The sequence below is a fragment of the Aulonocara stuartgranti genome (genome assembly GCF_965226115.1).
Source record: "Aulonocara stuartgranti genome assembly, chromosome: 10".
Lineage (NCBI taxonomy): Eukaryota > Metazoa > Chordata > Actinopteri > Cichliformes > Cichlidae > Aulonocara > Aulonocara stuartgranti.
In genome coordinates, this window is record NC_138946.1 from 10,795,645 (window position 1) to 10,813,796 (window position 18,152).

Sequence of the window (18,152 nt, forward strand, 5' to 3'; positions counted from 1 at the left end):
TTATCTGAGAGGGATAATAATTACTGTCCATTACTGCCTGACTGTGGAGGGCCAAGAGTCCCAGAATGCAATAAATAAATACAAAATTAAACAATTAATTAAATGCATTGATAACAAATTTAAATTTGAAATAAATAATGACAAAAATTCAATTAAATTCACAATTTAAAAAAAAAATTCTGGTTCGTTTGCTGTTACTTGCATAGCCAGTGAAGATAGATCGATACCAGATAATTGTTTGATGCGTCATCACAGAATTATTAGTGATGTGTGCAGTCAGGTATCCCAGAAAGCATTTTGAACAAAACTAGTTGCCTTTTATAGCTGAGCAACTTGACGGAGTGGTTATAAAACTGTATAAATATTTTAAAAAAAACCCCCACAGGTAATTACATCTCCTTTTTTTTTTCATTGTAAATACTAAGCACCTGATGTCATCAGTTATGCTGCTGGCACACTGTAAGCTCTGTCTTCTGCCCTACTTGCCAAGTGGGAAGTAACAAGTGTGCAAGTACAAACTCTGTGTACTTGTCACTGAGAAACACCCACTGAAAGAAACAACTCCACACCAAAACAGTGGGTTTAACTATATCGGCTTTAACCCCACTCCCCGACTTTAATGGGTGAGGCTGACACAATAAATTCATGAACCATAAAATAATCAATTAGATAGTAAAATAATATTATTGATTTTTAAATAAAATGAATTTATATGTTAATTTATTAATTATTTGATACATTATTTCTTAATTATGGCACTTCATAGTATCTCTGAAGCACACTGCATATGAAATATTGAGAGTTGCTGTTCACGTTTGGATGTAAACCACCGCTCTGCTCCACCACTGCGTGGCGCTGTGGAAAACAAGCAGGGCTGTAAGACGACTTCAAAGACCCGCTTGAAAGGACAGGAAGTCGCTTTTGTTGTCTTGGCCGAGGGAGAGCAAGATGTCTTCCCTGGACGTTCAGGATTTTATCCAGCAAAACCGAGCTGTGGCCGAGCAGGTGGAGAACTACAGAGGCTACTGGGAGAGCGACAAGCACTGGGAGCCCAGGCGGGAGTTCATCCTGCGGAACTTGAATGACTTTGAAGACTCGCAGCTGGACCACCTGCTCTCCCTCTCAATGGTGTGGGCCAACAACGTCTTCCTCGGCTGCCGGTGGGTAAACACAGCGTGCTTTCATGCCTCTAATTAAAGCCTGCTGACGGACACTTTTTCTAAGACAGCCGCTCCACAGCTCCCTCAGCCCGGGATGACTAACCACTGTTTTTAAGTTTAGTCTTCCTTATTAAACAAACTAAAGGGTTGCTAAAGGGTAACAACCAGTGTTCTCTTTTCTCTGAAATTGTTATTAGTTTAATTTTAGATTTAGTATTTACTTACTTACTTATTATTATTATTGTTGTTGTTGTTGTTCCTGCTGCTTACTTACCCCAAACTATTTATATTCAGAGTTTATTGTTTATAGTGAGGTTTATTTTCCGCTGGTGGGCTCGGTGCTGCCCCCTGCAGCACTGGAGTCGTCTGCATAAGCTGCAATGCTACTCTGCTACATTTGCTGCAGACGATGCTGAGTTTGTAAAGATTTGTGAAGATATCCTGCTGGATAAATTATGTGGTTATACATTTTTTAAATGGCCCTAAAAATTGTGGTTCAGGGAAAAATATAATGTATGTATAATGGAAATATCAAATGCAATATTGCATTGATATCAGTATATCAGATGTTTGTGCCGGCTACTGGACAACATCCAGTCTTTCTTCACTGGAAAAACAGTCTTTGGTTATCAAGTGGGTCTCTTTATAAAGTTACAGGCCTTGTTTTCAATTTAACCTATTTTTGTTACTGTTTGTGGTGGCATCTTATGTTTTTATATATGGTTAGGGTTGCCAACCGTCCCTTAAAAAACGGAATCGTCCCGTATTTCGAAACAAAAGTACACGTCCCGTATTGAGCTAATAAGGGACGCACTTTGTCCCGTAATACAGTGAGAATCAAAAGTAGTCTATAACTTTTAATGGAATTAACGCTTTGTTTGAAAACATAATTCCCAGCCCCTCTCCTGCTTTGTGACCAATGAGCTGACAGCACACTTATGACAATTCGAGTATGACAAGTCAGATTACCGCTCATCTCATTGGTTGAGGAAAGGTCGCTTACGGAGAAAATACCGGAAGACAACCGATGACCACAACAACAAGCATGGCCAACAGGGAAACAAACGCCGACACTGCGGTGCAAGTCTCGGACGGCACACTGTGCGTCCATAAAATGAAGGTTATAACAGAAAATCTGTCGCTCGCTCTCTCTGTCTTTCACTCACACAGACACACCACCACATCAACTTTGCTAAATTGCTAATGAAAAACATTGATCAGGCAGCTGTGATTGAGCAGCAATGTAAATCCAACTATTTTCACGGTTGTTGTGGTCGTGATAATTTTGTGATGCCACATGGAAAAGGCTCGGATGAGCTTTCCAAAGTTCTACAAGTTGTGCCTCCATCGCTTGTGTCCAGATCACACGCTGCACAGCTGTGCTGCAACGTCTTTTTCACCGACGTTTACGTGTTTGCGCGTGAGCAGCTGCGGTGACACCCTCACGAGCGATTGATGATCGGGAGCTGGTCGTGAGGTGTTAATCGCTTCTCGTTACCCCACGTATACTACACGACGCACGATGAAGGCCAAAATCGGGCTGATCACCAAATCGGTCGCACGACTCAAAAATCGGCTCAAAATGGGCCAAAAATCGCACAGTGTGAGCCCAGAATTAGAGCAGCAATGTTTGTTCGCTCAGAGAAAGAAAAAAAAAAAGGCTGCAAAAGTACAGGGAGGAATGGGAAAAGGAAAACACCTGGCTGGAAAAGTGCACTATAAAGCGCACTGCACTGTGTGCTGGCGCACTTTTTCCATAGGCATGCTTCTATTGGTGGGCACATGAAGAACATGAGGGGCATGAAAGCTCGGGGAACCCTTTACCAATTTTTTGTCCACCAGGCCATGGCAGAAGCAGATATGGTATGTAAACACTGGTTTGTTTTTTTTAAACCCTCTGGTTAAGGTTAATATGGGCATGTGCGGTGAATATCAGCGCTATGTGGCCAGAAGTGTGATAATATAATTTATTTTGTGTAATAAACAACTGCAAGGATAGATGATTACAATAAATAGATGACTAATACATAAAAGTAATACATAGATGAGTAATGATGATGAGTTAAGATGCGTAATCATGGGAACAAGTGGGTTTACAAACAGGAGCAGCTGATTAGCATTAGAAAAGCTGAAATAATACCTCAACTGAAGCCAACTGTACTAAATGCACTAAATGTGCACTGTTACAAGAATATTTTTCGTTCTATTGCTTTCTATTAATTTATATAATTTTAAGTTAAGCAGGACAGAGTTCTTTTAAAGAAAGATTTACTTATATTCTCAAAAGTTAAGCATGACAGGCTTCTGTTTAAGAAAGAGACCTGTTTTACTGTGTTAATGTTGTCATTGTGAGCTAAAAATAAATGGCTAAATGATCATTTGTTTCCCATATGGTCATATCACAAAGAATATGCATCTGCTTAAATCAAGTTCAAGTCAAATGGTTAAAAAATAATTTCACACACAAAAAAAGAGCTACCACACTGGGAAGGGTGAAGACAACTGGGTTTCCCGGCCCTGGCCACGAGGTGTCCCTTATTTATTTTTCAGGGAGTTGGCAACCCTATATATGGTGTATATGGTAAAAATTCTGCCACATAAGAAATTGAAACCCTACGATTTAGCGATCCTCTAACCCCAAGCACTTGGCCAAAGTTGAGGGGAAAATCTGCCCTTAAAAATCTCCTCTGACTGGTTGCAGTGTTGTGAAAAACTATTTAAAATGATAAGTGGTTTCTTGATTCAAAAGGTCTGGTAGTAGTCAGGTCTGGGTAACCCACTCTCCAAACTCATGTTAAGCGTGTGCGGGCAGATATAGCTAACCTTGCAACAGCAAGTATGGATGTGCAATCCCAGAGAAGCTACACTACCTGTGCAATGTGAATGGGCTTCATGGTTCTGCCTCACTCTACTAGCAATTACATGGATGTTAGCAAAAAGCAGAACTAGGGTGGGCTGTCTTTTTGTTGCCTCTCCAGTGCACATGTCACTTTCTTTTGCAACAAAGCAGGTTTCTTCTTCCCGGCTGACTAGATTGATTTACTGACATTTGTGATATACTGTGATTATGAAATGCATGCCTGACTTGATATGAATGATTTGGACTCTTAGACAGAAACTGTTTTTTGTTTTTCCAGTTATTTAAAACAAAATCTGTATTTTTTGTTACACACCAAACAATTTAACAGATCGACTTGTCATTGTAGTAATCTGTAATTGCAGCCACTGGGGTCTGCGACTGGTATTAGCTTTTGGACAGCAATAAACCCACAAAATTGGATTTTCATTTCAGTGAGTTTGAGGGCGCTCGAGGAGCAGCGCTGGCTGTTGAAGTGCATATTGGATGTCTTCTGTGATTACACCTTCTAAAAGACATTAATCCTCGGAATTGGTATAGGGTGCAATCATGCAAAAATGCAAAAATGCCAGATAAAAGGGTATCACTATTTTTTCATCCATAAGTTTGCACTCAAAGGTGAATCAGAAGCAGGACTAAATTTCATTTATATGAAGGGAAATGTGTAGGAGGTGAAGAAACCATTCACATCTGTTAACTTTATCGAAGAATAAACAATTCTTCTCTTACCAGTATTATAGTTTTCTGTTGTTCAGTGATGTTATTTTCCCAGTGCACTATATCCTTACAGAAGAATATAAAGCACACGGATGAATTCTGGTTTAATGAAGTGTTATGTCTCATAATCGATGGCAGGTATAGCACAGAGCTGCTGGAAAAAGTGAAGGAAATGGCTGAAGGCATCGTAGTGGAGGACGCACCGGTCTTCAAGACGAGAGATGAGATTGTTAAGAAGCAACAGGTATGTCTGTGAACACACACACGCAGCATATACATACAGCTATAATGACAGTCTTTGTTCATGGATCTCTCTGCTCCGTCACAGGGTCGATGACCGGACCAGTCATGCTGGATCAACACAGACTGGATTCAGCTTTTATCACGTCAAGACTTTTTTTTTTTTTTTTAAATAGTTTTACAATCCTGGTGTTTTTAACCCTTACCTTACCTAACCCTAACCCTTTGTGAGGAGTTCAGACATCAAAAGACATTTTTATTTTGAGCCAAAAAACTGGCCTTTTCAGCCTTTTTTATTTGTGCACAAACAGCAGCGGTGTCTGCGGGAGTTTGTGAGCCCCACTGCTCGACTATTTCAATCACAGTTTTCCTTTTTTTATTTTTTTAAAAATGTGTTTTTTAAATGTAGCTTCAAACTAAAGATGACACTGGTGTTCTTGTCTGAAGCACAATAAAGAACTTGTTTTATCATTTTTGTGTGGTCATTGCTGTCTAGGTCTGTGCCTCCTCCTGGTCACATTGTTTTTGACTACATTATGGAGCCACTCCATAGTTAATCATATACGGCAATAAAATACAAATACTGCTACTTATAACTATGTCGGTTCAACGAGCTCCGACATGTAGAAAAGTGAACTTTAGTTAAAAGTAAAGCTACAGAGGTTAACATGAAAGCTGTTAACTTACTCTGGCACGGTGTGTTGGCAGCTGTCTTATTTTACATGGCAGCAATACCTGCAGCAAGCAGGGGTGACTCTAAAGGGTGCACTAGACCATATTTACTTGAAGGCTTTAGCAACATTATTTTGCAGATTTCTCTGAATACATTAAAACAATTTAATCAATATGTTTCAAAATATGAAAATTAAAGCTTTTTTGCAGACCAGTGAAAATATAGGTCAGTAAAACTCTTGAGCAGCTGACCTGGGGCTGTGAGGCTGAACACTCGATTATTATTAACATTAATTATTAACATGTGCACCGTCAGAACGTCTGTTTTCTTCAGCAGGAAGCTTTGCAAAAGCACAGGGCAAGCCTCAGTTCTGAGAATGCTGATATAATTGCTTCTCTTCATTACAACCACCACATTCTCCTTTAAAGGCTTACAGACACGCATACCAAGTGATTCACAAGCAAAGTTAAACACGCAGACATGCACTCACCAAACTGACTTCATCCCACAGATTCAATACTGTGAGAACTGTTTTTTAGTTCTAATATATGAGAGCTTCCCAAAAGACTATTTCATCTTAAGCCACGGTTTAGTGACTTAACATTAACATTTTGGGACATTACTGTACTTGTGATTCATTTTTGCATTTAATAAAATCTGATTTAATATGCCACACAAATACAATGAATGGATTTAGGTTTTGGCAATATTTACTATTGCTCATTAATAACTGTACATCTTATCAATCAATCACTGCAGTACTAATCTCAAGTTTTGATGAAGCTCACATTGATTTTGGTACGAGCAGCGTAAAGACAGGCTCAGCAAACATGCCAGAAATGTTGCAATATCTTGCTTTAACCAAGTTACATGACAATATGAAAAACTACAATACTCTGTGTAATAGTTCCACCCTATAGTTAATTATGAGACCGGCTGTCGGTCTCTTCGCGTTAACCCTGTGGGTCCAGGTTACCTGTGTCACCTGGAATTAACCCAGCCTGGTAAAGCGCACAAGGAACCAGATGGATGAATAAATGACCAGAACCTGTGTCAAAGTCTGAAAAATGTGGTTTTTTTATTATGTTTATACAGCATATCGTTAAGTATACATTATGTTTATTTCACAAAATTGTTTTTTATAACATATCCCTTCTGCTTATTGGGTGAGATAAGTCACAAGCCACAATATAACCTTTATTATCAAGGAAAAGAGGAATTCTGGTTTATGATGACTGATTACTTAGCCGGAGTCGGGCAGGTTAAGTGAGTAATTTACACTCGAGGGATGGCGTTTTTAAATGGGGGAAATAAGAGCAAATAAAACGGTGGGCAAAAAGCAGGCATGAAAACAACTTGAGCCCTTAGGAAAACAGTTGACATCACACTCTTAGAACAGGCTTTATGATCTTTGCAGCAGTTTATTCTTATCCAATCAATTCTCTTATAAAGTGCCCAAAAATTATAGGGAAAAAAAACCGTATGAAGCTTTCATTCTCTGCTTATTTGCTAATTCAGATGTCAGCTGTGTCATTTTTAAGAGAAAGAACAAAAGCACCGACTGTGTTCAGGCTGACACATGTCACAGGCGACAAAGCATTCAGAAGTCATTTACTTTCTTTGACAAACTAAATGAGAAAACCAAGAGGAGAACAGTTTGACTGCAAACAGTAAAAAGGTTCAATAAATAGAAAAAGCAGACTAAAGAAACACACGATGTAGAAGCAGAGTACCTCCAGCAATGCCAATTCTGTCCCCATCCCCCCCACATCGAATGATACAGCGACACCACCCACATCTGAACTCGCTGGCTAAGGGCAATCAGGCCCTACATATATTTTGATTATAGCATTATATGCGGTTTCTAATATACCAAAGAATGAAACTGTCGGGGACTGCAGAGCCTCAGTCCAAGTTTTCCGTGTTAATATTCACTTTCTCATAACCCTCTCAAACAACCTTCTTCTACCCGCGAGCAGAAATGATTAAAAGAAAAGCTCAGAGATTGCCAGTCATGATTCATCAGTGCAAGGGAGACTTGGCACTGCTGCAGCCTGTGACGTCTGCGAGCCCAAACCTACAGCATCTCTTAAAATAAACAGAGATATGCTGGAAGAGATCAGGGACTGCTCTTTATCAGCTGAATCTGCTGTCGACTTCAAAGATGACGATGATGGTGATGATGCTACCGATTTTGGCTTTTCCCACGACTTTCAAAATAATGATTCAGTCATTGATGTGCCCCTTTCTTAGCCAAGTTGTGGATACAAAAAAAAAAAAAGAGGGGGGGATGGGAAGGAGTCTGTGAAACACAAACAGCATCATTCCAACCAGAGATATATTACAAATTCTGTTAGCAATAACTTATGTCACATCATGCAATAAAAAAATAAAATAAAAGTAAAGACAGGGAACAAATACAAGATTGATTTCCCCTCTCCTGTTTCCCTAAAATGCATTGGCAAGCAAGGTAATGTCCATTCTGGTTTGGTTGTTCTTGCGCCCCCCCCCCCAGTGTGGCACTTAAGTTCTTCTGATATAGTTGCTGTGTTTTCTTTTTTCTTGATTTTTTTTCTCGATGAGGTAAAAATGAGAGACTGAAGTACTTGGATGGTGAAGAGTGGGTGATGGAGAGAAGAGCAGAGAACAAGAGGAGCTCAGACATCCACCCAGCTCTGCTCCACGATGGCCGTCACCCTCTTCTCGTACTCTCTCTTGTTTTCCTGATAGAGCTGTGCGGCCTGACTGTTGGCTGGGCTGTTGGGGTTTGGCTCGTCCAGCAATGACTGCGAGAGAGAAAAAAAAGGAAGACTAATGATGAAAATGTTGACATCCTGAAGATTAAATAACCAGGAGAGATACTTCGGATGTCCCTGTATAGAATCATCATGCTTCACCGTGAATTAAAATGTATGAAAAGGGAGTGAAACACGACCAACCTGGATGGAGGTGAGTATGGACGACACATCGTATGTGGGGCTCCAGCGATTCTGAAGTATGTCTAAACATATACTGCCATCTGCGTAAACTGACATGCAGAGAAAAAGATCAGCAACACATTTACAACTAAAGCTAATGAGGAATGTATCCGTGACCATTCATTTTATGCTAATGTGCGTTATATTTAATGCTGTATGCTTTCATATTTATTTGTTGCCCCTTGTTTTCTCATTGTACTGTTTTTGTTTGACCTGCCAGAGGCTACAGATTAAATATAGACATTAATGTGCGCCGTCCCTTTAATAAATACATGACACTTTTTAAAATTAAACATTTAAATTGAATTTAAATCATCAAGACAGTTTCTTTACATTACTGGTGAAGTACATTGTAATCTGGTGCTTGTTCTTATTGTAGCACTGCAAACTGAAAACTTAAAAATGAAACAAAGCCATAAATAAGTCTAACATATTACGTACATAACTCATCACAATGCCGGCATCCACCAAGGTTATTATAGTTCATAAAAATGTGTGAAAATACATTTTAGGCTCTGATGCATGTTTATTGAGACTGCGAGATCTGGAAGACTGGGTCTACCACCAGAAACTGAATAAAATAACAAACCATTAAAAAGGAAAATTGACAAATTTACAACATGTTTAGCAAGAGTTGGATATTTATTCTGAGTAAAAATGTAAAAAAGTTAAACATTCTTACAATTTCATTTTTAAACAGAGGAATTGGGCCGCTGGTATAAACCTAGTGGAAAGTTGCAGTGGTTCATTTTTGCTCCTGGACATTTTTTTTAACTCTTTAAAAGAAAATGTATATATATATTAACACTGTAGGGTTTCATTTAATAGCTACAGAAGTCTTGATGTGTGTTTATTTGCACAAAATATATTCAATATTACACAATCATCTACAAAAACCTACAATTTTTTTAGATTGGGTTTAAAACTGAAGCATAGGGGTGCTGGTTTATCTGGCTGGATTAGCTCACTGGTTCAGCATGTGACTCATTTGGCATAAGGTTAATGTGGAGGCCGCCCTGATGCCATTTACTGTTCTTTCTTTCAGCTTTCCTGACGCCTTTCTACCTGCTACAATAAAAGCTAGATGCAGATAAAGTCCTCAGTCTTTAAACTAGGCTGTCCACTCTCCTTCTATGAGATATACCTGCAGCCTATAGACAGGGATGATGTTACACTGTAAAATATAAATCTACTCATAGTTTGTGCAACATTCTTATAGATTTAGTGTAGAAGGTAATTAAAATAGCCAGTAAAAGTCTGATCTACTGACCTGGCAGCCAAAACGTGTTATGTTGAACACTTATTCTAGTATACTTCAACACATAGATCACATAAACATACCTGAAATTTTAAAATCTATTTTTATATTATATATATTGTAACAAAGATGTTTTTAAAGAAATAAAAGGCAATGATTATGTAAATAATTTAAATTTTTATTCCTACAATTTGTTTTTTAGCACAATTTTATATAAACCCGACTGAAAAAGTAACATTTTAGATGATCTGTAACAGATAAAGGATATAGTATAGATATAATACACACAAATAGAGCCATTACAAAAAAGTATTTCTGTATCAACTATAATGTGTTCAGAAATGACCCCACACTGTCATTTTATTCACTAGACTAGCTTAGTTGCTTGAAGGTCAGAACACTTTGTAAGCTTCAGTGAACATGGGTGCTGCACCACTGATAATTGAGGGCATTTCAGCTGCTAGCCCACTTACCATTTGGGTGAAACATTCTGGAGACAAACCGAACCGTGGGAGGCTTGTTTGGGTACTCCTCAGAAAACTCTATCAGAAGCTTAAATGTTCCTGCAGAGATAGACGGAGAGGGTATGAGGCAGAACAAATGACAGACAGAGGGAGCGCGAGGGGGGGGGGGGGGGGGGGGTGAACGTAAGTAATTTTGCAAGGAGAATACAGATGTGAAGGATGGAGGGGGTCAGACAAAATGAGGGAAAGAATAATGTTACTATAAATATCAGCAGCTCGACTGAAAAGAGAAGCTAGAAAGTTAATTATTATAAAAGTAGCAATGGACAGTTTTAAATCCAAGCTTGTAGAAAACTGTATGAACGCTGCCTGCCCGCCTGGCAGGGGGACGACAATACCACATCAGCCTTTTATGGTCGAGGGGTAAAAATCGTACTTTATGATGCTGCGTCACCGACCTACAAACTTCTGTTCAATTCACATCATACTATAGTTAAAATAAGTACTTTTATTCATATTTATAGAGCCAGTGCGTGGATACAGCGAGTTTTCAGCCCACCAAAACTGAGCCCCTGATAATTGTTCAGTTGAAATTACTGCAGCTGTGATAACTTGCCAAAGGGACTCCTATACAAAAAATTAGACTACAACTTCTTCAACTTTCAAGGATTAAATGTCAGTTCCCCTTTCTACTTAAAAATAATTGTAGCAGTTCCTAACTCTCAGAGGTCTAGTTGTTATCACATGATTAAAATATGATGACCGATTAAAGTACCAATTTGTTTTCAATTTAAGTCATTTTAAATGCATTTCAGGCACTTAAACCACTCCAGATACTCAATTTGTAATAATTTCTAACTTACAATTTAAAAAAAAAAGAAGCTATCTACTCAGAGGTGTGGCGATCCTCACGATAATTGTGGGATTTTGTGCTCAGGTAGACTGATTATTTGAGCATGCAACCCATAATCATTTCACTACACACATGCTGCCCGAAAAGTAATAATACATTGACTGAGTTCTCCGACTCTACAACAACATCACGAGTTCAAGGCAAAGTTAAACCACATCTAGAACTCAGATAAACATGAGGCTGCACTTTAGATGACTCAAAATGTAGAACTTACCATCTTCAAATGGTGTTCCCACAGGCCTGCAGAAGGCAGAGAGAGAGAGATTTAAAATGTTTCCAAAATCCAAATATCCCCACTGCTAATCCCCATTAAGACCCTCTCTAGTAGTACTGCAGTCTGTCCTTCAAGGAGTAGAAGCTCTGCAGACACCAGGGTCCATATTTACTAAGCTCTTCGTGCTCACACAGAACATGTTGAGGGGCCAATTAAAACAGCTGCCTTCATACTTTACATGTGTAGCAGCCTCCCCTTTGATTTAGGTGAGCAACTACGATCGAGTGTATTTTTATAAACCCATGTGAGTATTTCTAATTTGGTTTTGTTACACATCCTTGGTCCTGGTTGGATTTCTAGTTACTTTCAGCTATTCAATTTGCTTGTGCATTTGATGTTTTATTAATTCTTGCGACTTAAATTTCACATCACTTCTGAGTAGATTTTTCTCTAGTCGCTCTTCTTTTAAACACGCACAGCAAATTATCCACCAGAGATACACCCAGTATGCAAAAAGCTACTTCTTTAATACGGGTTCATTCTTAACACACTTTCTTATCTCTAACAGTGTCTTCCAGCCCTCTCTTCCACTGAACACTTGCTGTGACTCCACATGCTGATTTTCCAGACTGCTCTGTGCAACAATCAGGGCTGCAATCAGAAACACTTTTTAAAGCAGAAGGATGTGGTGGACGAGAACACAGTGGGGGTGGGTGGGTTGCAGAATCTGCGCATCACAATCGCAGTGGCACAGTCAAGACGGCAGGGCGGATTTAGAGAATGACTCACCCAAAAATAACAGCGTTCCAAAGCATGATGTTGTTCTCTGATGGCGCTCCGCTCACACCGGTAGGAGGATCTTCTTGAAGTCTGGGCAAGAAAGAGAAAGAAACAGAGACTTTAGAGTGAAGAAAAAGAGGTGAGACGAGAAGACATACACAGCAAAAAAGCCTGAATCAGTGGAAAGGGAGGCAGGGACATGAAGTAAAGGAGCAAAAGCAGGGGGGGGGAGATAAAGGGGAGAAAAACATGAAAAAGAATGATGGCAAAAAGAAAAACCCCTTAGATGTAAAGGGAGAGAAGCAAGTGGGAAAGACAGCTGAGGAGGGGTGATGGTTTTAATTAACAGCTTTACTGCAGGAAAATTAGCAATCAAAACACGAACTGCTGTATCAACACGACTTTCAACAGACAGCCAGGCTCGCAGGATCAACAGCACTATGACAGTCCTGTTGTCACATGTCAGTGAACATAAGTGCTCATCTGAAGCACTGCAGCACCAGTATTGTATCCACAGTGACCATCAAATCTCTGGTGTTGTTAATGCAAAGCACTTAAGCCATCAAGTCGACCTTCACCTGAAATGACTTCAGAGTAGCACCGACGGGCTATCAGAACAACGTCGAAGCAGGAAACGAGCGGGAGCCAAGAGCCTACACTACAAAGTAAGCTCAACACATCCAGGATCTCTTTTCCTAATCTGGCTTCCCTTACCCTACCATCAGCCATCATCAGATTGTGTTATCACCACAACAAGACAACCCAGGCTTCCCCCACTAAGAGCACTAACGAAGCAAAACTAGCACACACGACCAATCAAAAACAAGGACATCAAATCCAATTTTAGAGATCTAACTAAATCTAAAATGTCGACTGTGTAAGACACAGGAGGATCTGACATGTCATGGCAACTGCTTGTACAATGTACAGGCTGTCGTTTGATATGTGTGAAACCGTTTCAGCCTCATTCGTTCAGCCACAGCACTGCTCTGAGAGGGAGGCAAATTGGGTAAGCAGTTTTAGCATATGTGCAAGTTTTATATAAGGTCAGCAAGAAAAAAAGCTTAAAGTCCTTTTTTGGCATCACGTCATTATATTAAAGGTTATACACACACACACACACACACACACACACACACACGAGAGAAACTATTTAAAAACTGCTTGTAGCCAATAGCAAAAAGAAAAAATGTACTGATTCAAATCTGTGTATTATCATCTGTGTTTGACCTTTTCACCTCTACTGTGACCTTGGGCCCAGACCTTCCCAGTAATAGGAAGCCTGTAGTACTACAAAATAAACCTACCTTTGTTTTAATTAAGCATATTAAAATATCCTACAAGTAATATTTTCCCACCATCTTCCACAATGTGCTGATGAAAGTACTGCGAATCATATCCCAACCATAACCTTTACATTTCCTCTATAGACGCTCTACACTGCTAAATAATTCAGCAAGTTTGGTTGCGGAACCATGTGGAGACAAGTGATGAAAACCGGCACATCTACATGTCCAAACATTCTGGCTAATTGATAAAACTTATGTTTCTTCGTATCACAGCAGCTAGACCCCGGCCTGGCAGACTGGGCTCTAAATGAAATCACTTTAGTGTTGTTGTTTTTTTAACAAGTTAAGGTGGAATAACTGCTATGTTTTCAAACATAATGTTTCATATTATATCTTCTCTACACAGACCTCTATCTGATCCGATGAAAGGTGAAAGATTGTCAAATGAGTGCCAGTCAAAGATTTGGAAACCATCGCTTTTCACATGATAGCGCTTGTAATTTGAAGGTAAAAGAGTGAGAAGGTAAAAATAAGAAACTAAAAAGGGTTTGAGATCATATATACATTTGTTTTGGACTGTTCAGCACCCAAATGATTTATCGGCTAACCCAAATTAACCACAGCTGGATTAATCATAATTAAAAATAATAATTAGTCGAGGCTCCACAAATAAAACTACCCAGGCGTGCCTGACAAACGACATGCCACAGCAGCAATTGCCTAGCAACAGAGGCGTCCGCAAATCAAAACAGGTGTGGCAGCGGGTCAACAATTTAAATGAAGTTTCCGACAGCAGCCTCAATAAAATCTGTGTTGGCTATCAAACTGATTTCTGAAGCTCATGGTAGATTATTGTGCAACATTAAAGGTCTTGCTTCAAATCACCAAATCTATATAGGCCAAGTCCGGCAGTCACTACAGGCTATTGAGGCCTACAATTCCAGGCCCAGTTTAAAAGCTGGTTTAATAAGAGCTTATAGCTATAAAACAAGGTAGGCTGATTTGTGCGTCTGTGAGTGCAGATCCATGTCTAAGTCCCTTGCTGTAGACGGACCCACTGCAATTAACCTCATTTACAGTAATCTCCCTGAACTCTTTGCTGGTAAAGGGAAGCTCCACTGAGTTCATCTTCTAGGATAGACCGATAGTTTATTTTACTTGAAACGTGGGGATTACTCACAAGTCTGCAGTAAGGAAGATTAGGGCAAGTACGGGACTGTTGATGAAGAGACTGCGTGGTGGTAAATTTGACATGAATTGTCAGAAAATAAACTAGGAATGCATTTTAATATATTAGTATCAAGTTATTATGTTAGTATTATATTAAGCTATTATGTAAAAATAAAAACAGGATTATTTGCCTTAACTATATGTGGACCAAAACATGCTCTCTGACCTCTAGAGACCGATGGCTGAGGCCAGAAAATACCCGATTAAGATTTAAATTTTAAAAGACTAGCCTCTTATCCCTACTATACCAGCCTCTTTGATTCTCTTTCTTTGATTGAATCCTGAACTGAAATTAGCCCATTAATTTCAAATTAAAAGCCTCCTTGTGTAAATCAGACACATAAACCCCAAAACTGGGGTTACACATTTTTGGGGGGAGAGGTTTGGCTTTTCCTCAATAGAAAGCATTAAATAAGTAATAAAGTAAGCATTTAGCGAAACAGACTCAATGCCTATGAAAAGGAAAACTGCTCTTATATAAGAAACATTCATATCATCTTTTTGTAGTTATATATCATGAAATACATCCAACATGTTTTCTCTTTAAATAGAGACAAAAAGTACAACTTGGTTTCATGTGACATTAGTCACTGTCATTTTAGACTCTTTATATCAGACACTGCATTGTTGCAGGACTTTAATTGCAATCCCTCATAAAACTGTTTATTATTCTAAAAACAGTGTGGTCAAGATAATCATTCATCTCAAACAAAGCCTTCTGGGAATTATGCAGTTTAGCAAATTCAAACACCTGGGTTTAAAAAAGGTACACAAAGTGTTATAACATGTGCCAAAAGAGGTTTTAATGCTCTCTAATAGAAATCAGAGCTTACACACTATTTAAAATATCCATGTGTTATATGAAAGGGTAATACCTGATTTACAATGCTGCATTAATGCTACAAAGTAAGCTAAAATGCGCTAAAATGTAACTACACGTATAATCATAAGTCTTCCTCATAGTAATATACCCTACAAACTCAGTATTTCATTAGCATACAGAGAATGTATCTACTAAACAATAAAACTATTTTAAGAGTGCAGAGAGATGCCCTGTTTCTCTTTCTTTTTAGCTCTGACGATGTGTGTATACATTCAGAGTCAGCTCTGAAGTCTTCTCTCCTTCCTGTGTTTCGGTAAAAGTAACTGCAGTTTGTGGTTTATCAGCTCCAGCCCAGCACGAGCGGCCCAGTTTCATTCATGAAGGCAGCAATGCAGACAACAACGTACAAGAATAAATGCCACAGCTCACTGCAGCGTGGACTAAAATTATTTCTGAAAATGTATCTGGCGAAGAAAAGGAGGTTAAGCCATACTGAATATAGTCAAAAAGAAAGGACCACAGCATTTATTTACCGTCTTATTACACCGAAATTACTGAGCTAAAACCCCACACAACAGTGTAGCGGCCTATTTTTAAGAATACATACACTTTGACTTACAGGTCAAACAGTTGAGGTTAAGCAATACCATACAAGACTGAATTCAATCAGCCAGCACTGGCGTGGACACATGCTGATTCGGGCATGTGCAATTGTGTTTCCCTTGCCTCAGTGTCACCATTTACCACCTGGGGACTAGCAGAGCAGAGTTCAGTTACAGTGACACATTATCCCCTCTGCTTCAATGGCTGCTCTTAGTAGAATAGCTCAGCATCTTTTTTCCACTGACAGGTGTGTGTGTGTCTGTTATTCACGCACACACAGTTGGATGCCATATGGAGCGAGGCAACAGATTGGGGATAGCAGGTATTACAAGCAGGCCCTTGCCAGGTGTTATTCCCCCAGGAAGCCTTAACATATTCTTTTTGTTATCGTATCATCACGTACTAACTGTGTGTATTAAATATCTGGATTTAAAATAAAGCATCAGAAACATATAGATAGAGCAATCCCCGACCACAAACCTTGGCAAAACCTGCAACCCCTAGGATGAAATATGACCATGCCGACTGATTGACTTACTTGAAAGCACAATATAAACCTACAGCTTGCAGACTGCGGGTATTAATAGGATAAATCCTGTGACATTTAGCTTCTAATCGGGGCCAGTTAAGCCAAGACAATCGGTCACCAATAAACCTCTGCAAGTGAAGCTGATCCCACACCAAAAAACAAAACTAGCCATAAAAAAATAAAACGTTATTCCCTCGGTACAAAAACCTCCCCCCACTGCAGAACACAAACAGCGTTTGAATGATCCCCTAGCGTCTCGGTTACTTCATTAGCCATCAAATATCGAGACAAACCATAACCGATGAGCCTGTCTCACATTAACTCCTGCCTGGGTTTCTGCACAGCATTGTTTGCACCAGGAGCTAACACTAAGCTAGCTGCCGACAGCTTCATGGGCTAAAGCTACACAGAGATACCCAAACGATGAGGACGGTACCTTTTAAAATCTCGCATGAGCCGTCTCCTTGCCGGTGTCGACATAATTCAAAATGTGTTAAAAATACAGATATTTAAAAAACAATAATAATAACCCAAGACCATAGACCGAATACTGTCGGAAACAAAATCCGGTACTTCTTCCGCTTGCAGCTCTTTTCTTCTTCTCCCTGAACCACTGGCTAGCTTTAGCTATTTATGGTGACGTCGGTTGCTTACAGAGGCACAGCCCCTTTTAGCTCACAAACGGTGCTGATGTAAAAGCGTTAATTTAAACACCTCCGAGCTGCAAATCCAACTATTTTTGATACTCTTACTATAGGTGGTGTTCATTTTCTCAAAATACCCGGAACTCTTACATACTGTTCGTGTCAAATTTAACTTAAAAAAAAATAGCAGCAAAAAAATTTCCTAAATCCTTTTTCTTTTCCCAAACTGCTCCAGAAATACACAAAATATAATATATTTCAAAATGTACACTGTTTATTTATATATTTATTTAATATTGTGCTACAATTTTCTGTGTATCCAGGCTGTTCCAGGTCATAATTGTGGAGATATGGATAAAAAAAAAAAAAAAAAAATCTACCACTGTGGTTCAAATCAAGGGAAAATAGTGTTTTTTGGAAATCTTGTGACTGTGAAACTATAAATGTCATATCTGTGTTTATTTTCTTAAGGGACAGTGGTGACAGAGTTCAAGGCGCACCATGACATTGTCATGAGAACTTTTATTTTCCCACCACATTTTATCAAGTTACTTTGAAGGGTCGTATGGAAACACCATAGGAGGGATCATATATGGTACATGTAAGAAACAGAGGTCACACAGAGGTCTGCGGGTGCCTTGAAATGGACACGAGATCTAAAACAGGGCAGTGGTTAGAACTGTCACCTTGTAGCAAGAAAGTTTTTGGTTGGAATCCTGGAGCCTTTCTGTGTGGAGTTTGCATGTCTGACCAACTCCAGAGTAACCGACTTACTCAGGC

The 18,152-nt window shown here is 39.2% G+C and overlaps 2 protein-coding genes across 2 annotated transcripts; one reads left to right on the top strand and one right to left on the bottom strand.

Annotated features, from left to right (window-relative positions):
• Nucleotides 1-901: 901 nt before the first annotated feature.
• Nucleotides 902-5,445, top strand: cdkn2aipnl (CDKN2A interacting protein N-terminal like). Its single transcript, XM_082548639.1, has 3 exons — nucleotides 902-1,160; nucleotides 4,873-4,978; nucleotides 5,063-5,445. The coding sequence occupies exons 1-3, from the start codon at nucleotides 949-951 to the stop codon at nucleotides 5,069-5,071; spliced, it is 327 nt and encodes a 108-aa protein (XP_082404765.1). The 5' UTR covers nucleotides 902-948; the 3' UTR covers nucleotides 5,072-5,445.
• A 1,255-nt stretch (nucleotides 5,446-6,700) lies between these two features.
• On the bottom strand, nucleotides 6,701-17,427 carry ube2b (ubiquitin-conjugating enzyme E2B (RAD6 homolog)). The gene is made up of 6 exons (XM_082549627.1): nucleotides 17,165-17,427; nucleotides 12,264-12,344; nucleotides 11,475-11,500; nucleotides 10,357-10,446; nucleotides 8,587-8,675; nucleotides 6,701-8,433 (listed from the first exon to the last, which is right to left on the bottom strand). Exons 1-6 carry the CDS (start codon nucleotides 17,206-17,208, stop codon nucleotides 8,305-8,307), a joined length of 459 nt encoding a protein of 152 aa, XP_082405753.1. The 5' UTR covers nucleotides 17,209-17,427; the 3' UTR covers nucleotides 6,701-8,304.
• Between the last annotated feature and the right edge of the window lie 725 nt (nucleotides 17,428-18,152).

Excerpts from the sequence above, each read along its gene's own strand:
- cdkn2aipnl (XM_082548639.1), top strand. The coding sequence starts at position 949 with ATGTCTTCCCTGGACGTTCAGGATTTTATCCAGCAAAACCGAGCTGTG. Across the intron at positions 1,161-4,872 it reads AACGTCTTCCTCGGCTGCCG|GTATAGCACAGAGCTGCTGG; the intron begins GTGGGTAAACAC and ends AATCGATGGCAG.
- ube2b (XM_082549627.1), bottom strand. The coding sequence starts at position 17,208 with ATGTCGACACCGGCAAGGAGACGGCTCATGCGAGATTTTAAAAG. Across the intron at positions 10,447-11,474 it reads GGGAACACCATTTGAAGATG|GAACATTTAAGCTTCTGATA; the intron begins GTAAGTTCTACA and ends CTATCTCTGCAG. Across the intron at positions 8,676-10,356 it reads CAGAATGTTTCACCCAAATG|TTTACGCAGATGGCAGTATA; the intron begins GTAAGTGGGCTA and ends TCTGCATGTCAG.